We start from the raw sequence: 12,363 nt of genomic DNA on the forward strand, positions 1-12,363 counted from the left end.
TTTACAACATGACTATGTTGTAGTAATGTGTTTCATGACTTCACATTTTTAACTTATACTGAATAACTTGCTTTCTCAATGGGGGAGTAGGGTGGTAGGAAGGGAGAGAATTTGAAACTCAAGGTTTTGGAAGTTAATAATGAAACTAGCTTTTGCATGTAGCTAGAGTAAAAAAATATGTTAAATAAAAACAATAAATTTTCAAAAAAAAGATAAAATCAACTGCTGCTATGTCTCCTAGTCCTTCTTCCATATCTATATACTCTCCCCTTACTCATTCCAATTATTTTTTCAACCACTATTTATTTATTTTTCTTTATTCTCATTTTGTACAATTTTTTTTTACATTAATAAAATATACTTGTTTACAAGTAAACAAAATACCCTTCCCCCTATGAATAAAGATAGACTTGCTTGGGCGAAAAAGTAAAGGGGAGAGAAAAAAAATTAAAATTAAAAAAATAATAGTAATAATTGTAGGTATGGCCAGGTGGCACAATGGATGAAGCACCAGCCCTGGAGCCACGAGCACCCGAGTCCATATCCAGCCTCGTAAACCCAACAATCACCCAGCCATGTGACATGCAAGCCACCTGATCCCCACTGCCCTGCAAAAACCAAAAAGAAGGAAAAAAAAACCCCAAAATTAAATAAAATAGTAATAATAGTAGGGGTGGCTGGGTGGCAGACAGAGCATTGGCCCTTGAGTCAGGAGCACCTGGGTCCAAATCCAGCCCAAAGATCACCCTGCTATGTGGCCCCAGGCAGGCCACCCAGCCCCACTTGCCCTGCACCCTCCCCCAAATAATAATAACAAAAAATGTGCTTCAGTCTTTGTTCCAACACCATCAACTCTGTGGGTGGATCACATTCTTTATGATAAGTCCATCACAAAAGTTACTTCCATATTTTTCCAACGTTGCCATTGCTGATCGCAACTCCCTCCTTTCTTATTTCTCCACTACCATGTACTATATTTTCTCTCTCCTTTCACTCTGACTCTGCTGTAGGGTCGCTGAGTGGCACAGCAGACAGATCCCTGGTTCTGGGGCCAAGAAGCCCTGAGCGCCCATACCACCCCTTAGGCCCAGCATCCACCTGGTCCTATGGTCCTGGACAGGCCTTCCAATCCCAGCCCCTTGCAAGAAGTAAAAAAGAAAATGTGTTATACTGACCACTGTCCCCCCATGGTCCATCCTCTCCTCCTTTATTCATGTCCCCACCCCTTCCCTCTGCTCCCCCCCTCCTTCTTACTCCAGTTGTCTATACCCCATTGAGTATATTTGCTGTTTCCTCTCCTAGGCATCTCTGATGAGAGCAAAGGTTCCCTCATTCCCCCTTGCCTCCCCCCCTTCCATATCATTGCAATAGCTCGTTGTAATAAAAAAAAAAATCTTATTATGTGAAATATCTTGGACTATTCCCCCTCTCCTTTTTCTTTCTCCCATTCCATTTCCCTTTTTTTCCCTATTGACTCCATTTTTACACTATATTTTATCTTCGAATTCAGCTTTCTCCTGTGCTTCGAATATAAAAGCTCCCTCTACCTGCTCTATTAACTGAGATGGTTCATATGAATATTATCAGTATCATTTTTCTATACATGCAGTTCATCCTCATTAAGTCCCTCATATTGCCCCCCTCTCCTCCAATCTCCATGCTTCACCTGAGTCCTGTATCTGATGATCAAATCTTCTGTTCAGCTCTGGCTATTCCAAAAGGAACATTTGAAATTCCCATGGTTCATTGAAAGTCTTTTTCCTTGGAAGAGGACATTCAGCCTTGCTGGTTAGTTGATACTTGGCTGCATTCTAAGCTCTTTTGCCTTCCGGTATATTGTATTCCAAGCCCTACAGCTTCCAATGTAGCTGCTGCTAAGTCCTGTGTGATCCTGACTGCAGCTCCACGATATTTGAACTGTGTCCTTCTGGCTGCTTGTAATATTTTCTCTTTGACTTGGGAGTTCTGGAACTTGGCTATAATATTCCTAGGGGTTGGTTTTTTAGGATCTCTTTCTCGGGGGGATGGTGGATTCTCTCCATTTCTATTTTGCCCTCTGCTTCTAGAATATCAGGGCAATTTTCCTGTAGTAATTCTTTAAAAATGATGTCAAGGCTCTTTTCCTGATCATGACTTTCAGGTATTCTAATAATTTTCAAATTATCTTTCCTAAGTCTGTTTTCCATATCAGTTGTTTTTTCAATGAGATATTTCACATTTTCTTCTAATTTTTCATTTTTTTTTTGGTTTTGAAGTATTTATTCCTGATTTCTGGTAAATTCATCAATCTCCCTGAATTCTATTCTTTGTTTGAAGGATTTGTTCTCCTCAGAAAGTTTTCTTATCTCTTTTTCCATCTGGCCAATTTTGCTTTTTAAAGCATTCTTCTCCTCAATAACTTTTTGAACTGTTTTATCCATTTGACCTAAGCTGGTTTTTAGCATGCTATTTTCTTCAGCATTTTTTTGGATTTCCTTGACTAAGCTGCTGACTTCATTTCCATGTTTTTCCTGCATCTCTCTCCTTTCTTTTCCCAGTTTTTCTTCTGACTCCCTCATTTGATTTTCAAAGTCTTTTTTGAGCTCTGTCATAGCCTGAGCCCAATTTCTGTTTTTCTTGGAGTCTTTAGATGCAGGAGCTTGTGCTTCCTCATCTTCAGACTGAGTATTTTGGTCCTTCTTGGGCTCATGCGCAAAATATTTCTCAATGATCTTCCTCTTGTTTCTTTGCTTGTTCATTTTCCCAGACTAAGCCTGTTTTTTGGGGTGCTTCCTGAGCTTTTGGGACATTCCCACAAGGGTTTCAGTGTGTGAGGTTCTGTCCTCCCTCCTGGTCTGTGAATGACCATAAGCGCCCCCCTCGGCCATGGGGCCGAGGTGTGGGGGCACTGCTGCTCTATGGGGGGGGCCTAGACTGGGATCAGGATCTGAATGTGGTCAGAGCCCCAGAGTCCTGTTCCAGGGGCAGAGGACAGAGCTCCACAGTCTCTCTCTCTTCACTCCCCTCCCTCAGCTCAAAGGGCTCATGCCCTGGGGGCTGGGCTCCACGTGCTCGCTCTGGCAGAGGTCCCCCGCTGTTCCCCCACTTTGTGCCGGTGTTCCCCAGGGTGCAGCTCAGGAGACTACTCCGGTGCTGTGAGCTGCGGCTCCCAGCGCCCTGGGGCTGCCTCCAGGAGGCTGAAGTTCTTTGGCTCTGGTGGTCCACCCCTCTGGCAGGCCGCCCCTCTGATCCGGGGAAGCAGAGCCTTTCTGCTCTTTTCCAGGTTACCTTCAGTATGAGAACTGCCTCACTGGGTCCCTTTGTGGGTTCTGTCTCTCGAAAGTTTAGTTAGAGTCCTTAGTTTATGAGTTTTTATCAGAGAGCTCCTAAGACTGGATCCCTTCATGTAGCCATCTTGGCTCCGCCACTCATTCCAATCATTAAAAAACTCCAAAATCCATTCCCTACACTAGTATGTTTTTTTTCATCTCTTTCCCTTCTTAAAACCCTCACAAGAGAACCAATCCACCCCAAGGTCTTCCTGTTTTTCTTAATTCCTGTAGTGCTACTTGAAAACATTAACATTCTGAAAGGACACGTTTCCTTCTCTTCATATTAGAAAGTTAGCCTTCCATCATCCCACAAAGGGCATAAAGGACATAAAAAAGGACCCTTTCAAAGTTTTCTGAGATTGCTGTGCTTATATTTCAAAGTTCTTTGTTAGGCTTGTCATCAGAAATTCTTCAAAGTCATCTATCCCACTGTCCCTTGGAGGATTATATTCTGCTTTTATAGGGTAAATTTTTCTTGGCTGTAAGCCTCTATACTTTGCCTTCTGGAATATTGAATTCTCAAGATCTGCAGTGGAAGCTGCCAAGTCTTGTATGATCTAAACTGTGGTCCCTTGGTACCTAAACTACTCCTTTTGGGATGTTTGTCAAGTTTCTTCCTTTGCTGTGAGAGTTCTAGATTTTGGCTATGACATCCCCAGGACTTCTCCTTTCCAAGTTTCTTTTAAGAGATGATTTGTAGGGGCAGCTAGGTGGCACAGTGGATAGAGTACTGGCCCTGGAGTCAGGAGTACCTGAGTTCAAATCCAGTCTCAGACACTTAATAATTACCTATCTGTGTGGCCTTGGGCAAGCCACTTAACTCCACTGCCTCACAAAAACTAAAAAAAAAAAAAAAAAAAAAAAAAAGATGATTTGTAGATTTTTATCTTCATTTTGCCCTCTTACTCAAAAAAAAAAATGGATAGCTTTCATTTACAACTTCCAGAAAAATAATGAGAAGCTTCTTTTTTTTTAAAAAATCACAACTATCAGGGAGCACAATGATTCTAAATTATCACTCTTTACCTATTTACCAGATAGTTCTTTTGTATTTTATATTCTTCTCTTTATCCTAATCTTTTCATTTTGTTCTAACATCTCTTCAGTTTTAGCTCCAAAATGGGGATCTCAGGCTATTCCCTCTGATATCCTTTCAAGATGAGTTAATCTTGGTCTTACCCTGAAGGCCCTTGAATTCTCATGCTTATCTCTCCTCCACCTCCTGGGATTAGGCCCCCTTAGATCTCTGAGGTTCAGAACTTGGACTGTAAGCATCATCTACAGTATATCAGGACAGAATGCTAAAGACCCCAGAATTCTAGGATGCTCTGAGAAAATTGTGCTTGTAGTGGTTCCCCAAGTCTTCTAAGCAACCCAGAATGGTTTACAGACAATCTTGGAATTTCTCTGAGGAATCTTCACTTTTGCTATCTCTTGATAGAGGACTCCACAACTTATACTTCTAGTCCTTTTCTGGTCACACTGGGAAGTCTTATGCCTTCTCAGATGATTGCTTTGTCTGTAGACACTTCCCCTATCATCTGCTAGTTTCTGGCTATCTTTTTATATGATTCTAGGGTGAAAGAAATCATTGTAATTTCTCATTGCATTTCTTGACCTTATTTGTTCTGGAGGGAATTTTGGGTTTTTTTGCGAGAATAGGTATGAGGGGATGGGGTGACAAGAAGGGACACAGTGGATAGAGGACTGGCTCTGCAGTCAGGAGAAACTGAGTTCAAATCTGGTCTCAAGACACTTGATACTTAATAGTTGTGTGACCTTGGGCAAATCACTTAGCCCTATGGCCTTGAAAAAAATTAAAAGAAAAAAAAGAGAAAGAAAGAGAGAATAGGTTTGGGGGGAAATGGGCAGTTTATCTTCATCCAGACAGCCAATTTAACCATAAGCTATAACTTGCATATTTCTCTGGTTAAGTCAAATAATATATAATTAATGCTCTATTTAGTCTTATATACAAAAGAAAACCATGTTCTAAATCATCTTTGACTATTAAATATTATTTACAAATAGCTCAGAAACCAGGAAAACAAATACTCAACTGTCAGAAATTAACTAATTGATACTACCAATAAATATCCCCAAAATGAAATTTAAAAATAAAAGATCCTACTAATCTGTTGTTGTTATTCAATCAATTTAATTCATGATCGACTCTTCATGAATCCATTTGGAGTTTCCTTGGCAAAGATCCTAAAAAGATCTGCCATTTTCTTTTCCAGTTCATTTTACAAGAGAGAACACTGAGACAAACAGGGTTAAGTAACTCGGCCAGGATTATCCATTTTGTAAGTGTCAAGTTTGAACTCAGATCTTCCTGACTTTGGGTGTGGTGTTCACCTACCTGCCCACCCCACTAATCTGAACCCCCCCCAAAAAACCTACTTCTTTAAATCTCTGAAAAGCTCAATCTTTCTTCAAAACCTAGGGAAAAACTAATCAAAATTTAGAATAAGACCCTAATTAGAAGTTCATTATTTCCTCCCTTTCATCTTTCATTTGGTTCATACAATTTGAGAAAGCAAGATATGAAATACAAATCTTCTCTTCTCATCTCTCAGCTAAACTCAATCCTTTGGCAAGGCATCAATGTTTTATTCTCTAACTCAACTGATTCCCTAACAATGCAATAAGATATTACTTAAATCATCCTTATCATTTATATATGTGTGTGTACATATAAATATAACTTCAAAGGGATGTTGTAAAGGTCAAATGAGATAAGTATGTAAAGTCTACTGCAAACCTTAAAGTACTAAATTAAAAGAAACTATTATTATTATACATGAATATTTGAAAACTCAAGGACAATGATAAACATATGCACACATATATGAATATATAAAAATAATTTATATTATATATGTGATAATTATACATTGTAATAAGTATATTCTCTTTAGACTAAAACTTATTACCATCTGTGATTTAAGCATATAATTGTATATACATGCCTGCACAGATGTAAATGTATATGCAAGTTTGTACAAATGGGACATTTTCATATATACATATGTTTAAATCCTAGATAGTAACTAGTTTTAGTCTACAAAGAATTATAATAGCATATAAGGGAATCCTATCATTAGACTAGACATACTCCTCAGAACAGTTTGCTCTGAAAGAAAGGCCAGATGTTAGCAGATTAAAGAATGCATCTGATACATAGGTATGTTATATTTACTGAAGATTTCCATTTTTCCTTCAGGAAGACTGACTCTGAATTCAAGTTGCAGTAAAGGTATTTCCTATATGGAGGGGAGCCTGGAAGATTAAGAACAAGCCTCAAAGCCAAGAAAAGTCCTGTCCCAGGCCATATCCACCATATGTTCCAAGCAACACTCAAAGAGTAGCAACCACAGAAGAAAGTTTCCACTATTCGTAAAGTCACAAAGGGAAGAAATGATTAAGTCCATAACTCTGTACTGTGTATGAGGCCCTGTGTTGAATGGTACAGTGGGGATTCATAGAAAGGCCAAAGATGGTCCCAATTCTCAAGGAGCTCCCTAAGGAGCTCCCTATTTATTTGAGGAGACAACATGCAAACTCCATGCCAGAAAGCTATAGGCTAGGTTAATTGAAGATAAGCAATAGAGGAAAAGCACAAGCAAATAATTCAGTTATAGTAAAATTTCTACCAATGAAAATGTTCAGCCTGGTATTTAAAAGAGGACTAAGAATTCTATTATTCAGAGCCAGATACTTGGAAGGCCTTACCGTCTGCCCCTCAATGGCGGCTCTCTGGCGTCCCAGGACATCTTGCAACTGAGTGAAATGTTGAATGAAAGCTACCACCTCAGCCTGAAAGCGCTGAGTGTGGACATACTGTACCGATGCCATCTGGAGGTTCACTCGAATGTCATGCTCTCTTTGTAGTAATGGGTCAGGTCTTCCATATCTGGGAAAAGTAATCGAAATGGGAATCCACCATGACCAAACTAAAATGTTCTGTTGGTAATAAACCTTTCAGGTTAATTCAGAGTCACACACTCATATCTTTAACCATGAAAACGAAATTCAGAACCCCATTTTAGAAAGCAAATTCCAACATTACTTTTCTATTCTGAATCTTGGCAGTCAGGCAATCTGGACTAGTATCTAGGACACCAGACTGGGAAGCTGAGTTCACTCCTAACTCTAACTGAAACATAAGCATCCAAGAGACAACAATTCCACACTTGCCTCTGCTTCTTTTCGCCAACCTAGGGTAGTGTAGTATAATAAATGTAAAATTAGAGATGCTCTGTATGGTGGTTAGAGCAATGGACTCAAGAGTTAGAAAGACCCTTCCTCAGACATTTAATGAAATGTGACCCTAAGAAAAATCAATGAACTTCCCTCAGCCTCAGTGACCACCTCTGGGGATAATGACATCACCTATCTCCCAAGTAATGTATGGAATAAATGAACTAATAAAAGGAAGGTGCTTTTAAAACCTAACAGCACTGGGCAGCTAGGTGGCATAGTGGATAGAGCATCAGCCCTGGAGTCAGGAGTACCCAAGTTCAAATCCGGCCTCAGACACTTAATAATTACCTAGCTGTGTGGCCTTGGGCAAGCCACTTAACCCCACTGCCTTGCAAAAACTAAAAAAAAAAAAACCAATAAAAAAAACCCAACTATCCATTTTGGGGCAGCTAGGTGGTGTAGTAGATAAAGCACCAGCCCTGGAGTCAGGAGTACCTGGGTTCAAATCCGGTCTCAGACGCTTAATAATTACCTAGCTGTGTGGCCTTGGGCAAGCCACTTAAGCCCGTTTGCCTTGCAAAAACCTAAAAAATAAAAAACCTAACAGCACAATATAAATGTTAATTCTGCCATTACTAAACTCACAGAAATGTTCAGAAATGGAGAAAAATCTAGAGGAGGATCTTTGAAATTTTCTTCAAAGAAAATTCTGCTTCAGTAATCACATAGGCAGAGACCATTTAAATTTCCTACATTACATTCCAGCATGACTCACTTCAAAGGAGTTCTATTTTAATGCAATTTAGTATAAAATGGGCCTCCTCAGAAATAGAACTCAGCCATTTCAAAAGTGAAAAATGGTCCAGCCTCAAAACAATACCATTTTAAAGACACAATGTCTTTAAATTATTTAGCTCAAGCAGCAATTGGGGACAATAAACAATTATGGGAAAAGTACCAGAAAAGAATCAATCATTTTACTTGAATATCTGGAAGATCAGAGCCTCTTCTCCACTTGTAGTGAACCGCTCTCTGTAGAACTCTCCATGAGAAGTCAGGTCACTTAAAGACAAGCTCCCAATACTTCCTTGTAAAGCAAGATCACCCTCTAATGACAGGTTAAGAGGAAAACAAAATATAACAGTATTTTTCTGTTTCCCAGGGTTAAAATGAAGAACTTGGTGAACAGCAAAGCACAATGTAAATGAAAGACTTTAGCTGCCTTATGACACTGATGACTTACCAAGCCAGAGGGGCTCAAGCACAATGAACTGACAGCTAAAAATCCTCCTGCAATTTAAAACTGTTATCTTACGCTAGATTTTGGTTTGGAAAGAACCTCAGTAGCTATTACATTCCCCATAGCCATAATCTTCTCTAAGTAAACTCAAGAAGCATTCATTCAGCCTTTGCTTAAAAATATTCAAGGAGGTGACCCTCAGCACTATCATTTTAGATAGGGTAACTCCTACTGTTTGGAAGGTTTTTATTGTATAGGCCTAATTTGACTTCTTGGCACATTCCACAAATTATTCTCAGTTCTCCTTGAGCCAAGTGGAACTCGTCCAATCTCTCTCCCAGGGGACAACCTTTAAGTGTTTCAAGAGTACTCTCATGCTTCCCCTGAATCTCATTTCCTCTAAGTACCCTCAGTTCCTTCATTTGAGTCTCATATACTAGGATGAAGTCCTCTCACCATCCTCTCTTTGGGATGTGTCCTTCCTACACTATGGTACTTCAGATGCAGTCTGTTCAGGCAGAGCATAGCAGGATTATCATCTGGAGTCCTAAACAAGAGACTTCTCTGACACTCTAAGATCACCTTAGACTGACATACCGCATTGATACCTTATTAACCTTGCAATCCACTAAAATACCCACATCTATATTAGATAAAATGACTATACAAAATTTCTCATCATATACTTATAAAACTGAATTTTTTGAATTTATGTTTGAGATTCTAGGTCTGTCTACTAAATTTCATCTTAGTAAAGTCAGTCCAAACCTATCAAAATGTCTTTGGGTCCTGTCTAAAGCATTAGCTAAGGCGGCAAAGTAGAGCAATGGATAGTGTGGACTTGGAGTCAAGAAGACCTGAATTCAAATATGGCTCCATACACTTGCTAACTGTGTAACCCTAGGTAAATTACTTTGCTTTGTCTGTCTCAGTTTCTTCACCTGCAAAATAAGTTGGAGAAGGAAATACAAAACCATTCCAGTATCTTTACCAAGAAAACCCCAAAGGGGATCCTGGAGGCTGAAACAAATGAACAACAACAAAAAAAGTGCTAGCTAATTATTCAAATGGTGTATTGTCTTCAAATATGACAAACATGGCCACTTGTGTTTTTTAGTCAAGTCACTGATAAGTTAAGTAGCATAGAATCAAGCTCAGATCCCCAAGGCATTCCATGAAAGCTCTCTCTGTAAAATATAGTATGAGAGATCAAGAAGTGGCCATAACTCTAAATCATTCATTTAACAGACAGGAAAACTGAGGTCAAGGCAGGTTAAGGGACCTGTCAAAGGTCAAGCACCTAAGAGAAGTCCAAAGTGGAATGTGAACCTGGAGCTTCTGATCACAGAGCCAGGATCCTTTCCACTGTATCACCCCCTTGCCTCATGGGCAAAAACTATTAATAAGCATCAACTGATCCAACCAGTTTTGAAGCTGTTAACTCTGTAATTATTTAATCCACATCTTTCCATCTTTTACACAAGAACATGAAAAAACTGAAAATCCTCGTGCTCAGAAGAGAAGTGATGATGCCAACATGCTCTGCCCTTATCAGACCAATCCTAGAATGCTGTGTACAATCATGGGCACCACATCTTGAGAATTATGATAAGAAAAACAAGAATGATGAAAGGAGGATTGGCTGGAGGAACTGGGAATGTTAAGCCTGAAGAATCAAAGACTAAGGAAAACATGATAACTATCCTAAGGGTTTGGCCTGGTTTCTCTTGCCTTTGTTTTTCCAAGGCTGCCATGAATCCTGACAGAGTCAGCCCTAATGAGCTTTTCCTACTGAATGTGTGAGGAGCTACAATAAGGTGGATTCTAGCTTGACTTACAACACAGCTGCATCTTTCCCCACTCTGCCCCTCAGGCCTGGAGGCTCTTCCTCCTCAGACCTGCCTCAACATTCCCCTGCTTTTCTAGACGACTCTATGTGAGACTCTCTAGGAGGCCTCTCCCCAGTCTCTAGTGTCCTCCTCACTGAGATCAATAACCATTTACATTAATTCAAATTCTGCCTCCAATAGCTGGGTGGCCCTGAGCAAGTCATTTAATCTCTGGTTGGTTTGTTTCCTCATTTATAAAAATGGGAATATTAAGAGCACCTATTTCCCAGCATTGGTGTAAAGATAAATGAGATATTTGAAAAGCACTCAGCAAATCTTAAAGCATTATATAAATGCTGGCTGCTACCTAGCTATGTGGCCTTGGGCAAGCCACTTAACCCCACTGCCTTGCAAAAACCTAAAAAAAAAAAATGCTGGCTGCTGTGGCTGCTGCTGCTGTAGTTGTTCTTACTGTTATGATTATCATATAATCTCCTTCAGAATGTTGAAAACTTTTTTATTTTCTTTTTACTTCCCTCTCTTTAAACAGTACCCAGCATATGGCAAGTGCTGACTTATTGAATGAATGAATTACCCAAGTGGAATGGGGGGGGTGTCTCAGGAGGTAATAAGATTAATAAGATGCCTCTCTAGGACCTTAAGAGAGGATTGGATGACCATTTGTTGAAGATATTATAGAGATCTGGAGCCCTAAATGAAACAGTGACTGGTTCCACAGAGGCATTTCTAGCTGAGTCCTCAATGATCTCTGTTCTAGTTCTGCAGGCTCCAAATCTTTGGGATTCACCAGGTCTATTCAGTATATTCCTAAGTGTCCATATGAAAAGTTCAATGAAAATCACATCCACCCAACTGTGGCAAAGCTTTATCTACCCCAGGTCTAACATCTGTTTCTGCATTGCATCAGAGGACTCTTAGGTTAAATAAGAGAAAGCCACTGACTACACAGGCAGTCTCCTTTTTGCTTCCTGAATTATGTCGTACTTCATGACTGTCCAACATTACCCTTAAAAGTTTTATTGAAACAATAGACAATTTATTTTGAATTGTCATTTTAGTGAGAACTAAAGCATTTAGAAAACCCATAGGGGGCTGCCTAAAATCACTGTGGGTTGCATGCAGCCTATAGGTCACATTTTAGACAGCCCTGTCCTACTTATTGGAAGGTCCAACTTTTCTAGAAATCTTTTCATGATTATTAGAAACAAGTTTAATTTCTAGGTCATTCTTTCCTTTGTTATTGATAATATCTCTTATCCCCTCGATTATTATTTAATCCACAAGAAAAGGAATTGTCTCTAATTCACATCTAAACTCCTAATGTTTTGTACAATGCATTTACCTAGTGGGAACTCAAGAAATAATGCAGAAAAGCATTAGTTTCCTACCTGAATGCCATATCTCAATGAATTATGGCTAGGCCTAAAATCATAATTAACCCAAGTCATCAAGTAACTTTTCACCCTGTGATGTCAACTAGACTTAAGCTTTCACTATTTTATAAGATTCATCCCAAAATGTGCTTACCAATCATTTCCAGATGAGCCACTAGCTTGGACACATTTGCTTTGGCCAACTCACTGGTAGTTTTATTTAGCACAAGAGAAAGTGAATGAACCTAGGAAAGCAAAAAGAGACAGCAAAACAGTTATTAATATGAATGAAAATGAAAGATGGAAAAAACACCTCTTCCAGTTGAAAAAAAAGTAATTTCTAATGATTTAATTATCATTTCATTTTTTCCAAACCCTGATCC

At 39.4% G+C, this 12,363-nt stretch overlaps 1 protein-coding gene across 5 annotated transcripts in view; it reads right to left on the reverse strand.

Moving 5' to 3' along the window:
• The window catches only part of VPS13D (vacuolar protein sorting 13 homolog D), a 349,290-nt gene that overhangs the window by 287,760 nt on the left and 49,167 nt on the right, over positions 1 to 12,363 (reverse strand). For all 5 annotated transcript variants that reach the window (XM_074218409.1, XM_074218411.1, XM_074218410.1 and 2 more), the window contains 3 exons: positions 12,135 to 12,225; positions 8,499 to 8,625; positions 7,047 to 7,227 (listed from right to left, as the gene is read on the reverse strand). In XM_074218409.1, coding sequence (XP_074074510.1) covers positions 7,047 to 7,227; positions 8,499 to 8,625; positions 12,135 to 12,225 — 399 coding nt within the window. The remainder of the gene's footprint in view (positions 1 to 7,046; positions 7,228 to 8,498; positions 8,626 to 12,134; positions 12,226 to 12,363) is intronic.

The sequence above is a fragment of the Macrotis lagotis genome, chromosome 1, assembly GCF_037893015.1.
Source record: "Macrotis lagotis isolate mMagLag1 chromosome 1, bilby.v1.9.chrom.fasta, whole genome shotgun sequence".
NCBI classification, from domain to species: domain Eukaryota; kingdom Metazoa; phylum Chordata; class Mammalia; order Peramelemorphia; family Peramelidae; genus Macrotis; species Macrotis lagotis.